The sequence below is a fragment of the Ptiloglossa arizonensis genome, chromosome 14 (assembly GCF_051014685.1).
Source record: "Ptiloglossa arizonensis isolate GNS036 chromosome 14, iyPtiAriz1_principal, whole genome shotgun sequence".
Taxonomy (NCBI): Eukaryota; Metazoa; Arthropoda; class Insecta; order Hymenoptera; family Colletidae; genus Ptiloglossa; species Ptiloglossa arizonensis.
This window is the reverse complement of record NC_135061.1, coordinates 6,154,710-6,170,051: the sequence shown is the minus strand read 5'-3', so window position 1 is coordinate 6,170,051 and position 15,342 is coordinate 6,154,710. Positions and strand designations below refer to the sequence as shown.

General features: G+C 42.9%; 1 protein-coding gene across 3 annotated transcripts in view; it reads right to left on the bottom strand.

The window, feature by feature from the left end:
• Positions 1–2,697: 2,697 nt before the first annotated feature.
• Positions 2,698–15,342, bottom strand: part of LOC143154304 (proton-coupled amino acid transporter-like protein pathetic) — a 61,761-nt gene continuing 49,116 nt past the window's right edge. For all 3 annotated transcript variants that reach the window (XM_076326287.1, XM_076326285.1, XM_076326286.1), the window contains exons 3-5: positions 11,867–12,274; positions 10,207–10,567; positions 2,698–6,711 (exon numbers count right to left, since the gene is read on the bottom strand). In XM_076326287.1, coding sequence (XP_076182402.1) covers positions 6,118–6,711; positions 10,207–10,567; positions 11,867–12,274 — 1,363 coding nt within the window. In that variant the 3' untranslated portion in view covers positions 2,698–6,117. The remainder of the gene's footprint in view (positions 6,712–10,206; positions 10,568–11,866; positions 12,275–15,342) is intronic.

The following is a 15,342-nucleotide window of genomic DNA, read 5'->3' as shown; positions in this document are numbered from 1 at the left end:
GGCAACCCAATAATATAAATACAGCACGATTCTCGAACGTTTTGATTCCCTTTAAACATTGCCAAACGGTAGAGACCGGTTTTACAAAAGTTCGTACAAGATGGGACCAACATACAAGGCCTGCTTCGAACACTGTCAAACGTTTTGGATGTGGTTCGTGGAATGAAATCGGGGTAAAGAAATAACAACGTTGGTCTTTTGCAAATCGATTCATCGTGTATTAAATATCGCAACATTGTTTGGTACAATGACTGACAAATTGACAGCGTGCACGGTAGACGCGTGCACGTGAAACGACGTGTCTCGCGCGGCAACTATCGTTTTCGTACAGATGCGCGCGTGTGTGTGTGTGCGATCAATCATGGAAGTCCGAAGTAAAAAAGCGGCGAAACGGCATGTGGATTACGTTTGTCGACGACGCGTTTTCATAAGTTCGCGATTTCCAAAGGAATCGAGTCTTTCGTCATTTTTGAAGATCTTGTTCAAAAAAGAAATATATAAGTCATTGTACAATATGGTAGAGACTATCGTCTGGGCTGTCCGTGTGTCCGTGTGTATACATTGCGTGAAAAAACCTTCGACGGATAAAAGAATGGACGAGTATAGAAGAATGGTGAAACATGGACGAAGCTTGGCAGAAATACAGCAGTTTTCCCGCGGTTCGACGAGGAGCGGTCGTTCGTTGTTCTAAACCTGTTTCTCAGCGAAGCGCATATCCCGTGTTGTTGGTAAATTTACGAATAATGGCAATAACTACCGTGCATCGATTATTGTCCTTCGAAACGCGATCGTACGTCGTCCCGCGCTTTTCACGTACAGTGTACCGAGTCTCGTTTCGAAATCGGTGAACGATGCGCGCGCAGCCTATTCCTCGCTGTGCAACGACCACGTACGAATCTTACGATTCCCCGTGAGACGAAAGAACCAAGGCACTGAGAGTTCCGTCTTTCGGGCTGAGAACAAATTGTTCGAATAGTAACGGTGGTTCGAAAATCGATAATAGTCGTGACGAATAGTAATAACGGTTCGAAAATAAAAAATAGTCGTGGCGAATAATAATGACGGTTCGAAAATCGTAAATAGTCGTAACGAATAATAATGACGGTTCGAAAATCGTAAATAGTCGTAACGAATAGTAATGACGGTTTGAAAATAAAAAATATTCGTAACGAATAGTAATAACGGTTTGAAAATTGGAAATAGTCGTAACGAATAGTAATTACAGTTCGAAAATCAAAAATAGTCGTAAGCAATAGTAATAAAACCGATGTACTGTACAATATCGTTTATCAAAACACAATGGAGGATCGAGTAGTTTCGATAACGGAAGTCCATCAGCATTTAGCACCTTTCTTATTAATTCGAATAAAAGAGACTTCGATGCTCGGATAACAATGTTCGGAGACTCAAAGAGAAATGTAACGATCATTATTGGGAATTAAATATTTCGTGTTTTCGAATTAAATATATAATTCGATTATTTAAATACTTTCAAATAAATTACTCAAAAAAAAAAACAAAAAAACAGAATACGCGTTCGTATAATTGAGGTTATGCTCGACCACAGTACCGATAATAAAGATTTCTATTATCGAGGCTGAAGATCGTTCGTGTAAACGAGGTTCTAGTGTATTTGTAACGTCACGCGTTGTCTTTGAGTTTATCGAAGAGACGATCGATCTGTACAATCGGAAATAACGACAGTGTCGATTGGTCTATGACGAATTAACTTTAAAACGCGAACAAAAACAATTCCAGCGTCTTCGAAACGCTGAAAACAAATTCAAAGAACAACGAAGCTCGAAGATCGAATCCCGAACAGGATCGATCGCTCCGAAAATGTAGATTTCGTAGTCGAAGACACTGTACTAAAAAATTTCACGCGCTAAGAAGCAGCAATTATCCGCTCAGAAATAAACGAACCGTATTACTAGTCTTGTTTATTTATTTTTTACATTGTTCCGTGACTTTTCGAACTTTTCGCCCGCGATGGTGAACACCTCTCTAAGTATTAGCGATAATGAGTCAATTCCATTCGTCCCCTGTGTCTTTATCGTCGATGAGCAAGTTGTTTCTGTAATTTCCTCGCGAAAAATGTCCGTTCAAAGGATTGATTCGGTGATAGAAAAATAAGAAATTTTTGTTTCGCCGAGCACGTTGGCCTTGACACCCTCCTACATTGTCGCCTCCGCAACCCGCCGCGCTGGTTCTCTCTCTCTCTCTCTCTCTCTCTCTCTCTCTCTCTCTCTCTCTCTCTCTCTCTGTACGTAAAATCCTTGTTTCGGCTCGCCGGACTCGACCTTCTCGGTGTCGGGTTAAAGATTCAATTAGCGTCCTAATCTCGCGCGTTGACGCTTAACGAAGCGTCGGTGTGTCCCTCGGTAAACTCCTTACAGACTAGCAAGCGTGGATCACGATATTGTCGCACCTACGTGCCATTCTGCCTCTCACTCTTAATTAGTAATCGTTTTTTGTACGCTTTTCGTTTTGTGCAACAAGGCACTAGGAACAGATCGGCAGTTTCCATCGGAGTTACGTCGATCGATCGCGTCGATGGAGACCGAATATTTATCGTTTTCCAAATAAATAAATAAATAGAACCGAATTTTTTCAGTATCTCGCGACAGGATCGAATTTTTCCAGTATCTCGCGACAGAATCGAATTTCCCAATACTTCTCGGTAGAATTTTTCCATATCTCGCGAAATAATCGAATATTTTTCCAGTATCTCGCGATAGAATCGAATTTTTCCAGTATCTCACGACAGAATCGAATTTTCCAATACTTCGCGATCGAATCGAATTTTTCCAGTATCTCGCGATACAATCGAATTTTCCAATACTTCGCGATAGAATCGAATTTTTCCAGTATCTCGCGACAGAATTGAATTTTCCAATACTTCGCGATCGAATCGAATTTTTCCAGTATCTCGCGATACAATCGAATTTCCCAATACTTCGCGGTAGAATCGAAATTTTCCAGTATCTCGCGACAGAATCGAATTTCCCAATACTTCTCGGTAGAATTTTTTCCATATCTCGCGAAATAATCGAACTCCTTCCACATCTCGCGAAATAATCGAATTTTTTTCAAAATCTCGCGACAGAATCGAACTTCCTCGATATCCCGTGACAAAACCGAACCGTCTTTCGACGCGTCGACCGCCACACTGTCGCAAAATAGAGCCTTAACATTTTTTTCGCAATTTGTACTTTCGTTTCGATCGGAGAACTTTTCCGGGGAATACTTCATTGGGGATTACTTCCACGCAATGTTCGCGCGAATTTTCACACACCTTCGACCCACTCGGCCCAAAAAACGAGTCTGACCCGTAGCGCACGAGCTGGACCAAAAACGCGTTACGATCGGACTCGTGGTTGTCGATGTCGAATAATTTTTGACGATAGTTTCTATTTATACGTACCAAGAGTACGAAAAATATTACGTAAGCGTAACGTTACTCTCATCTTGCGGAACATCGAGGTAAAATGTAAAAAAATCACCGAGTCGGTGACGCAGTTCGTCCACGAATAACCAAGAGGCCGAATGGGTTAAAAATGGCGTCATGGGTAACCAAAATAGTGGTATAAAACAATGAACGTGGCGGTCGTTAGGTCGATTTTTACACCGAGATTGGGAAAACATATCCCTCGAGTGTCGTCGACGGTTCGTTTTTGCTCTCGTTTGAAAGATATTCGAAAGACCGTGACTCGTATCGAGATCGATCCTTCGATTATAGATCGCTACCGTCCACTCGGATCGAATCTCCTCTCTTCGACGATCAACGTACACGCCTGATCGATCCGACGATCGGCCGACGAAACCTCTTATCTTACGAATCGTTCTCTCGTCGCGGCAAACTTTCAACGAACGAACGAACGCGCGTTAAAGCCAAATAAATAACGAACGAAGAAAAACAGAAGAAAAAAAAAAGGAGTAATAATAATAATAATATTAATAATAATAATAATAATAATAATAATAATAAAAGAACGCGAACGGTCCCCTCTGCTCGTAGATTAAAAACGACGCTTAAGTGTATAATTTTTACATATATATACCCGTACGGCGCGTACGTAAGCTACTAAAAAAAGAAAAACCGTCCCGCAGTTGTGTACGAGAGTGTGTTAGAAGTCGATGGAAAAGAAAAAGCTTCGTCGTTCGTGCGCACTGGTCGACGCAACGCGAATAAATAATAATAAAAAGGGTCGGGTGGGGGCGTTGGGAAGGAAAAGAGCGCGCCTCTATCCACGTCCTTAATACTCGTCTCTGAAACGTTTTCGCACTGATCCCGTGGATCCGGGTACTCCGAGCCACGTTGTGCCATTTACTTTGCTCGGTTAATCGCTCGAACGTATGACAACGCGCATTGAAACTCATTAATGCCGCGATCGCGTGGCTGGTATTTAAACGCGAGGTGTCGCGTATCGGTGTTCGATCTATGGTGTTTTGCTTTACGCGCGTTCAGAGTTCTTCTATCGTCGAGTTTGACCCTTTGGCTACGACACACTACTACGATTGTTCTCCACAAGATGTTATTCGTAAGTAGAATCTCTCTCCGTGGAACACTATTTATACACGACGAGCGACTATAATTGATCTCGGTAAGAGACTAGTTACGCACGACCAACGTCTACAATCGTTCTCCACGAGATGTCATTCGTTAAAGGATACACGATTATAGTCAGTCTTTGTAAAATGTTATTCGTATACATATGGTGGACGACTGTAGTCGCTTTTCGCAAGACACTATTCGTACACGACCAACGACTACAGTCGCCCTCCACAAGACGTCATATACAACTGACAACTACAGTCGCTCTCCACAAGACGTCACTCGTGCACAACTGGCAACTACAGTCGCTCGTACACAACAATTGTAGTCGGTCTCTAGAATCCCCCGTACATCAATTCCAAACTTGACAATTTTACTTCTGGATATTCGAGTGAAATAAATTCACTCACAAATATCTCTTACAAGAGTTCTTTTTCCTACTAATCTTAACTTTTTCGAGCGGGGAGGAGACTTCCATCGGAGAGGATCGTCGCAGCGAAAGGGTTATCGATCCGCAGGGTACGTTTTTGACTCGTTCTCATCGTTTGTTTACCTCGACCGATCGGAGCTGAACCGAAGCGGTGCGGATCGCGCGACATTAATGATTCTCAGCGCGCGTTTAGGCGTACGGCGTTGTACGGCGCGACGACTCTAACGTAGATCGGCGAAGATCGATCGTGCATCTCTAACGCGTACGTTAAGCCCGTGTTCTAACTACGCGATACATATTTATTTCGGTTATACGAGGTTGCTGATAAGGGGGAAAGCGTAAGCGACGACTCGTGGTGCGCGTCGTCGCGATACTCTCTGCGAAAGGAGTTCGCGTACGCGTAGAGAGAGGTGGTCTTCGGACGAATAACTTTGTCGATTAACAATCTTCGTATACGCATCTACGTACGCGTACATGGGTCTCGATCGGTGGAGAAATTCGAGCAACGCGTAGAAAAAGAAACAAGAGTCAAGAAGCGGAGTGATCCACGCTGGTGGAAATTCAAGGTATTCGTTCCACACCTTGTTTCTTTTTCTTAGTCGCGTGGATCGACGACGCTAATCGAATCGGAGCTTTACCCTAAAGTTGTTCGTGTACGCGAACTCCTTTTCGCGCGCGACTACTCTGTCTACGATTTAAAGAAGAAGGGGAAAAGAAAAACTAACGAACGAAGGAGAAGAGAAAAAAAAAAGAAAAAGAAGAGAAAAAAAAAAGAAAAAGAAGAAAAAAAAAAACTCAAGGCGATCGTAAGGGGGAGAGGAAGTAAGGGCCCATCTACGTGACGTGTTGGTCGTCGGTACGGTCGTCGTACTACCGATGTGGAAAGAGAAGCAGCGAGACGAAGCTAGAAGTTCGGAGCTCGCGTGGCCGCGTAACTCGTCCTGGATGCTCCAGCGGCGGCGGCGGTATACACATCACCGTCCCGGTCGTCGTCGTCGTCGTCGTCGTCGTCATCGTTTGTCGAGCGACGAGCCCGCTCGCGGGGAGCGCGGAAGGTGTCGAACACGCCGGCATCTGTGGTACGCGCTGAGCGATTATTCCGTCGCACCGCAGCTCCTTCGAACCCGGCGCTTCATTTCTTCTCCTCGAGGATCTCCTGGATGCTCACGTAGGTGCCGGTAAGGAAACCGAGCACACCGAACGAGATGATCGCGATGTTCTTCCAGAGTTTCCAGTAACAGGCACCCAGCCCGTTCTCCTGGTCCCAGACGGTCACCAGCTCGATCACGGACGGGAACATCAGTCCCAATGTGGACAGACAAACGGCCCCTACCAGCGAGATGAACGGGCCCAGATTCGGTATAGCGATCGCAACAGCGACCGTGAACACCACCAGCGTGATACGGATCGCGTACTCGGCGAGCAGCTTCCGCGAACCGAAGTACTGTTTCGCGTTCTTCCAGATGATCTCCATCGGCACGTAGAACTGCAAACCGTACGTGAGGAAAATCGCCACCGCGATCATCAGCTTCGCCGCTTGGGCCAGTATCTCGTTTTGCTCCGGGTTCAGCGTGATCGAGGCCTTCGTGTGCTCCCCGTATCGCCAATAACCGAAGAAACCGACCGTGCTGTACAACAGTACCACGAAGAACATACCGGTGTTCAGGACACCCGGGCAACCGATGAAATGGGTCGGTGTCTTCATGTTGTTCTCCAGGGGCATCACCTGCAAGCAGAGTGTCGAATCGAGAGTTCAATCACGGTTTAGTAAATAGCTCCGGTGTTGACCAGGTAACTTTTTAACTTTTTTCGAAATGGAGTGGCCAATTGAGAATCGAATCACGGTTGAGTAAACGAGTAAATAGCTGTGGTATCGACGAGGTAACTTTTAGCTTTACTAGAAATAGTGTCTAATTGAGAATTGAATCACGGTTGAGTAAATAGCTGTGGTATCGGCGAGGTAACTTTTTAGCTTTTCTAGAAATAGTGTCTAATTGAGAGTTGAATCACGGTTGAGTAAATAGCTGTGGTATCGACGAGGTAACTTTTTAGCTTTTCTAGAAATAGTGTCTAATTGAGAGTTGAATCACGGTTGAGTAAATAGCTGTGGTATTGACGAGGTAACTTTTTAGTTTTTTTCGAAACAGTATTGAATTACGAGTTGAATCACGGTTGAGTAAATAACGCTGTGGCGTTGATAAGGTATGTTTCCAATTTTTTTTAGAAACACTTGAATTACGAGCCGAATAATTTTTTGAATTCTAAATGTAGAATAAAAAGAAAGTAATTCCGCGATAAGAGATTCCGATCGACTCGTTGAGCTTTCCATTGCTATTTTCTCTTTCGAGATGATTTATCGGAGAAGATTATTCGCGCGTGTTCCAATAAAACGGGTATCGAACGTGGTAATTGAGAAGCGATCGACGAGTATCGATGGTAAGGATGTGTTGGTTAACGAATGGCAAATACGTTGCAATCGTTTGAAACGGATGCGTACGGTAGCTCGAATTTCAACCGTAATCACGACTGAATCGACGAGTCGAGGAACGACGCAGAATTGAATATTTTTGAATAATTTTAAAACTATTTGTAAAATAGTTGAGACTACGCGTCAATATTGAGCGCTCGCGAAGGAGTACCCTGTACATCGAGTACCTTGAGTTTGACAAGTGCAAGTAATAATTTACACGAGTCGTATCGCTTGATAAAAATATACCACGTGATATTTAAATCGGAAGCTTCGACTTTTACGCATCGTCATTGTTACCGTCGATGGCATTGATCGTAAATCTAAAAAATCCAGCGAATCCCGTAAATCTGAGGAGAGGACTGAGTTCGTTTTATTTCACCGCAGACTCTTACGTAATAAATGCCAGGGTTGTCGTTTAATTTTTCAAGACTGTTATCACGATCAGGCGATATCTAGTGTCGTTGTCGCCGTTGGTCGTTTTATCGATTTAGAGATAGCGGGAACTCGATAGCTAATTCATAAAAAGAGTAATTACATCATTTGTCTCCGTGTACCGATTAATTATGATAACGTGCAACGTCGAATGCGCAATCGATACCATCTTCGAGAGAAAGAACTATCCCGAATTGAATAGAGTCTTGGTAACGAACAGATCGATCGGTTTAGCGAACAGAAACGCGTTTCTAAATTAATCTAGCCTTTGAATACATTATAGATAATTTTTCTTAGGTTCGTTCGAACTTTGCAATTAAGTTGCTTTTACCCGTATCGATTAACTGAATTTCTTACTCGTCGAGTGTAAACGATTATTACCGATACATTCACCAGTGAATAAATTGAATCAACTAAGTGTGCGTTGCATTAATTAATCTATGCGATATAAAAGAAAAAATGCGAAAAGACTTATTTGCATAAGTGGTACATTTAACCACTCAAAAGACTCTAGGGCATACGTACGTGTACGTTTGGCTTTTTAACTTATTTTAAATGTCGTAGAACGAACGATCGAAATTGTATTTTTTGATATAATTCTATTCGCTTGATTATAACACGGTAATATCGTCACGGGAGAAGGTTCGAATTTGAAAAGTTTAAAACATTACGAGAGAAATGTACTTCTAGGATCGTTAAACTCTGATAATCGATGTATCGATAGAAACAAATGTCTAAGTTATCAACGTTTCTCTACGTAATAAGTTTCCATTCCCGGTCTCCTTTGATCGTAAAACGGTCCCCTCTCGAGGACTCGTGATTCTTATTTTTGCAAACGCCGCGTTAATGGAACAAAATTGCCCGACGTCTCGTAAAAACCGAACGCGGAATCGTGGAAGATTGAAAAGAAAAAAAAAAACGAAAAAAAAAAGAAAAGAAATCGCATCTCAAGGCCACCGGAGCGCCAAACGACGAAGATTTCACCGGACTCGCGCGTTGGAATTTTCGATCCGGCGTCTAGCTGCCGTTCTCTCGTAACGCTATATCGCGCGATCGAAATACTAAACGCGATCCTAACCGCTACGTCTGCGACCGATCGTCGTCGCCGAGCGGAATACGAACGAAGCGACCGATTTGCGGAACGCGAAAACGGATTAACTCTTCGAGGTGCGGTCGTCAAACGTGTAAAATGATAAAAAAAAAGAAAAAGAAAAAAGAACGAGCCGAAACTGAATAAAATCGATCGATTCGATCCATTTTATTATCATGAGATGTTAACAGTTCGAGCAACCGTTGAGAAACTTTAATTTTTTACTCTCGAAGATTCTTCGGCGAGGAACTAATCGGTCGACGTTATTTTTTAGAATACAATTACGTAGAACTTTGAAGGTAAATCTTTCATTTCTGTTTTTCGTATAGTTTTAGGTGTTGTAATTTTCCATGATGTCGCGCTGACTACTATGGCGACCGAGAACCGCCTTTCGAGCGTAAAGTCTCTCTTTGACGTGTAACGCGATTAGTGGTGGATGAAACTATTTCGGTCAATGTGTGTCTACGGGTGTGGTTAATCCACTGCGACCAATTGTATCCGCGTTCCTTCTGCTCGTAAACTTTCCGGCAATGCAGTGTATTATGCACAGCTCGCAAGAAGTAGCTTAAGAAGAATCGGTTGCAGGTTCATCTTCTCTCGTATTATTGCAAAAATGGGTCGTACCATTGCAAAGATAGATGGTACGATTGTAAAGGTAACCATGGGAGCGAAAAGACTTCCAAAACCATAAGAAGGGGAAAAAAGGGGCATAACGAGATACGCAGTTACGTATAGTCTGTCTCACAGAATATCCAATGAAGAGAAGATTGCGATAATCTAAACGTGTACAATCTTCTCAAGTTTTTAAAAAAATGTATCGTTCTATTGAAGCTTTCACAATAAAAAAAATATATTTTATATATTTTTCTAAATACACAATATGTATATATATCTTTTTTATTGCAAAAGCTTTAAAGTAATGGCAAGACGTTGCTACCAATTAATTGCATTTTGAATTCTACTTTAAACAAGTAGTAATTTGAATTGAACATCAAGTAAGTAAAAATTTCAAAGTGTTCGTAATAATTTGAAATACTCATTGTACATCCGATAAAGTTTTCTTACGCACAAATTTACATTTACAAAGATATCGCCAACACGTTCTCGCGAGAGTGCTGTTCCAAGTGACTTCTTGCGAGTCGTGCACAGTACAAAGATGGTGCCGGCCAACTGGTAATTAATCGTAACGTGTCAACGTCGAGGTAATCAGGATTACGACGTGTACTTACAACACCGATGCCCTCCAGGGCGAAGATGGCGGTACCGAAGAACAGAGGTAACTGAGACCAGCTCGAAAAGTTCGGCAGGTTGCTGATACTGGGCAAATCGCTGAAGATGTAGTAGAAAGTGATCCCCATCCCAGTGGCGATCAGAACGTTCGCGATCATGGAGAACGGCGCCAGGTACTTCAGGTTTCTCACCAGGGAGAAAATAATCAACAGCGGCAACAACACCGCCATGTAAAGTCGGACATCCCTGTCGGACTCCGAGTAATAGTCGACCACCTCTTTCACGTTGCTGGAGATGAAGACTATGTACACGCAGCAACAACCTATCAAGTCGATCACGAGGAACGAGTTGATAGTCGCCCTGAAAAGGTAACAAGAAAAGGTCGATCAGTATCTTTCGGACCTGCGTGAGTCGCGAATTCGGAAGAACATGGACGTAAATCTCGTTTATACCCTGCCCCGGGTCGAATCGGCGTGTCTTGCATCGGTCTGACAACGTGACACTGATCCAATTGGGTGATTAAACGGGTAAAGTGTGATACAATAACAACCGGTACTAACAAGTTGGCAGGTGTTTGGAGCAGTGTACACTACCGTTCATAAGTATTTGGCCGCTTGGTGAATTCGGATGAAAGGTATATGTATCGTTGTTGCGAGGTAAATATGTCTAACATTGATAAAAATTTGTTAACATTGATAAAAATTTGACCGATTAATTTGGTAAAGGAATCTTTTATTATTTTGGAGCCTTGTTGTTATGTTCGACACGTATCGAGGATAAATTCGATCGTTTAAGGAGGTAGTATCGCGTAACGAATATAAATGTAGTTTAATATCTGGAAAGTGGATTTTACGAAATTACAGTGATAAAAGTAAATTCATTCTGACAAATTTTCCATTAAAAATTAACCGTAAAATTAACCGTCGATGTATTTGTACTTTCTCTCGTAAGCGACCATCCAGTTGTATTAATATCTGTTATACGCAATATCTGTTACCGGTGCAATATATACTCGGTACACGTACGAAGCAAACCATTTTCGAATGTGAGAAAGACGAAGAGAATTATATAAAAGATGTGTGGTAATTGTTATGCAATTAATTCCCTCTTATTTTCGGTAAGAAATTTTAGTTTACTCCCAGTCGATTTCTTCAAAATTTTTGATACTATTTCGATACTACTTGTTTAATTTGCAATGGCTAGACATAATGATTCTCGTGTTTTGCCACGTAATGCGGACTATGGGTTCTGGACTTGATCACGTTAAAGCAAAGAGGGTCGAAGAGGACTTACTTTACGAGCTGAGTGTACTTCTGCATCGGTTCAGAACCAACTACAGAAATTGTATTTCTCATCTTTCGACTCGTACTACTAAACTCGATCCTTTTAACATGAAAAGAACTTACTTTGTTTCTCCATCGACTCGGGACCAACTGAAACACAGCCTCAGCGACTCGCCTTTTTCATCTTTTGGCTAACAATACTAACCTCGACACTTCTGAGACAAAACTTGCCGAAAGGAACTTACTTTGCGAGTCGAGCTTCCGCATCGACTCGGGACCAACTGAATCCCAGCCTCAGCGACTCGCCTTTTTCATCTTCTGGCTAACAATACCAACCTCGACACTCGTAATTAAAAATTCGTCGAAAAGAACTTACTTTGCGAGCCGAGCGTACTTCTGCACCGGCTCGGGACCAACTAGAAAGGCCGCCTCGGCTACGTCCGCGAAGCCTAAGCTCGGCGTTTGCATCCGCCTGCAGAGGTCATGGGCGCACTTGACCAGTATGTGCACGCAATAGGTGCATACAGCCCCGATGAAGAAGGTGGCGAAGAGACCGAAGAGCAAACCAGCGTTACGGAAGGCCATCGGCATCGCCAGAATCCCAGTCCCCAAGCTTCCCTTCAACAGATGTATGAGGGTGTCGAGGTCCGAGGTTGGATGAGCGAGCTTCCTGTGCTCGAACGGATTGTAGAGTGCCGCTTCCTCGTCGTTTGGTCGTTCCACGAGCGGCAACGTCGAGCCGTTCGTGACGGTAATCGGTACGTCATTTTTCTCGCACTTGTATCTGCAAAACCGATGCCGTTAACACGATGTCCCGTTGGGGCGTTGTTCCGTTAGAAGGGAATAATACTCTATATAAAATAATATATATATACATATATTTTTGTATATACATATACATATATATGTGTGTGTATACATATACATGTATTATATATATCGTAATTCTGAGAACGCGCGGTATAGTGATCACGTGAGTATATAGTGTTTTGCGTGGGGATCTCTGACTCCGTACGGCACGGTACACGACGCGTCGTGTTTCGTGTGGCCGACGCACGACGCCGATAATGTATTCGTAAGTACACCTCGGACTGCGTGGCGTTCACGAGGGAAAGAAGTGAGTGACGGTGGGGGATTCGAAGGAGCTGTAGCTTTCTTTCTCGCAACGCATGCACGCCACGCGAGGAAGCGGGGAACAGAGAGGATCGAAGTGTCGTAGCTCTGTCGTCGGTCTGGAGCGAGGGGACGTTAAAAGCTTGCGAAGCGGCCTAGTCGGACGTTTCATCGATACTTTCGCCTATACTTCGTCGATACGAACACGGAGAATCACCGTACGAAGCACGTGTAGCGTTTATACGCACCCTGTGTACATTTTATTCGCAAACACTCGCGATATCGGTTCGAGGCAACACGGGAGAGACCGCGCGTGGGTCCAAACCGACCCGTAATCCGACCTCGTGCAAATACTTACAACGAAAATTCTATTATTTTGTCGCATCTTTCTTAGTTTCTGAAAAATATTGTACCAACGGTACAGTTGAGCGATGTGCAAGTCTCGTGGGGTCTGAAAGGACCCACGCGTGGAACGACGAGAATTAAATACGTTGCAAAATGGTTCTCTTACGCCGACGACACGTTTTTTGATTTATTTTCCATTTCGCGAAATTATCGGGAGATTTATTCTTGGACGGATAATCAACGATAATAAATAAATCGGTTGTAAATCGTTATCGGTCCGATAAATGGACTTTTTCGATAAAAATGAAGCAATGCGTAGCTTTTATCTTGCTTTTAGAAATTAATTTGCGATTGGTTTTAGAGTTGGACCTGAAAAGATTTTTCTTTCGATCGTACGCCAAGTAGCGTGGATCGATTCGATTCGAGCTCGAGAATTTGAAATATCTACGGTAGTTATTTTGTAGTAATTTATTCGTAGCAATGTCGGAGAGGTTGCTCTTTCAACGAGAGTAATTTATATCTTTGATACATAACTAATCCGGAAATAACAGAAAACGTGTAACACGATGTGTTGAAATTTCGCATCAATATCTACATAATATATCAACATTTGAGCCAAAATTATGTAACATCGTTCGAGTTGAGATACAGGGTGACTAAAAGGCATTGAGGAACGCTTTGAAAAATTCCTCGTTCGATAAGCTTCGTTGAAAAGCTCGAATCGAATTTTCTTAATAATTTCCGAACCACTCTGTGCAAATTCATTCGCAAAACCAAAGATATTTATTATCGGTATTATCGAACTTCGTCATTGCGCAAAATCACAACGGTATATCCGGGTACGCGTTATAAAATTAATAAAAAGAGATATAAGATATAAACGCGTAGCAATCGTTGGAACTCGACCACAATTTATCAACGTATTTTGCTCGAATCGCGTATAAATTTACGCGTAAAATTGCGCGTGAAACGATCGATAATAAGTTCGAATTCACTCGGAATTCGCGGTAACGCGATCGGTCGTTGATACGCGTCGGAATTGTTGTTTAATACGGCGATAAGAGTTGCACGTAGTCGATAAAGATTGAAAAAAAGGAGAAAAGAAAAAAAGAACCCGGAGAAATAGTCCGACTACACCGCTGAACGCGTGCTTATGAATCAAACGCTGCACTGAACGAGCTCGATGCACGATAAGGACATGACTCGCAGCACGAACCACGCGTTTCGATCAGGCGAAAGCTGGACACTCGGTAACAAGCATTAATTCTAGAGTAGAGGAAATGGAGCTGGCAGTGAGTGAACCGCTCGATGACACTTGACTCCGATGCGAGATCTCGCGAATGAAATGGATTTAGCAACGCGACCTCGAGCATCTTTCTTCACGCCATGCGTACGAACGCTGCCGCGAGCGTGATTCGCTCGCTTCGAGGACACCGGCGAGCGATGTATCGTACTCGAAACCAAAAAGACCATTATTCGTTCAAATTCGAATTATTTTTTACTCCATTCTCCAATTTCCGATCAAAATCCACCGACCCTTTTATCACCGTTTCCAAACTAAATACTCTCGAGATCGTTACTCGTTAAAGTCACACTGTTCGAGAAATTTTCAAACTACTTTTCCTCGTGATCTATCTCCCGAATTTACAAGTACTATTTTTCATCCCAATCCTCGCAATACCAATGGTTCGTGTACCCAAAAAATCGTAACTCGATTTGACAGAGAAACATCTCGAAGAAAAATTCTTTTACTTTGTCACTTGTCTATTTTAATGTACTAGTACCTTTCTTAATTTTTAAGGTACAAATTGAACGAGTTCTACATGGGTCTGGGAAGACCCGGTGGTAAAGCGAGGATCGATTGGAGAGAATGTAAATGTATTTTTTTTTTTCACAAAAGTACACGAATCGTTGCTCGTGAAATAACGAATTCCATCGAAAATTAATTTGTCAAGATCACTTTCTGGTTTCGTCGGTACAACATCGCTCGATTCGCGCGTTCCATGGACCGCCGAGTGCAATATTTCTAATCGAGTCTCCCGATTCAACGACATCGTTGGAAAACTGTTCATACCGAGATACTTGGATCGGCCGGTGCAAAACTTCGTCACTGGATCGATTGTTAATTTATTATTGTTTAAATTCACAGGCAAACGTTCCTTCGATTTCCTCCCTGCCGCCCAACCTTCCCCGTCCGTAGGCACGTGTCTTTGGGAACATCGAGGAAATCGATCAAAGAATCGCAAAGGATCGATCAGTCTTTCGCTTTCCCAGCGTTTCTTGTGCGTTGTTTCTGATTCGACGATCGTAGTCGCGCGACGATTTTCGTTTCCTGTTTGTCGGTTTCCCCCTATACACTCTCGTTCGTGGAAAAAGTGCATGGCGCAACGTGTT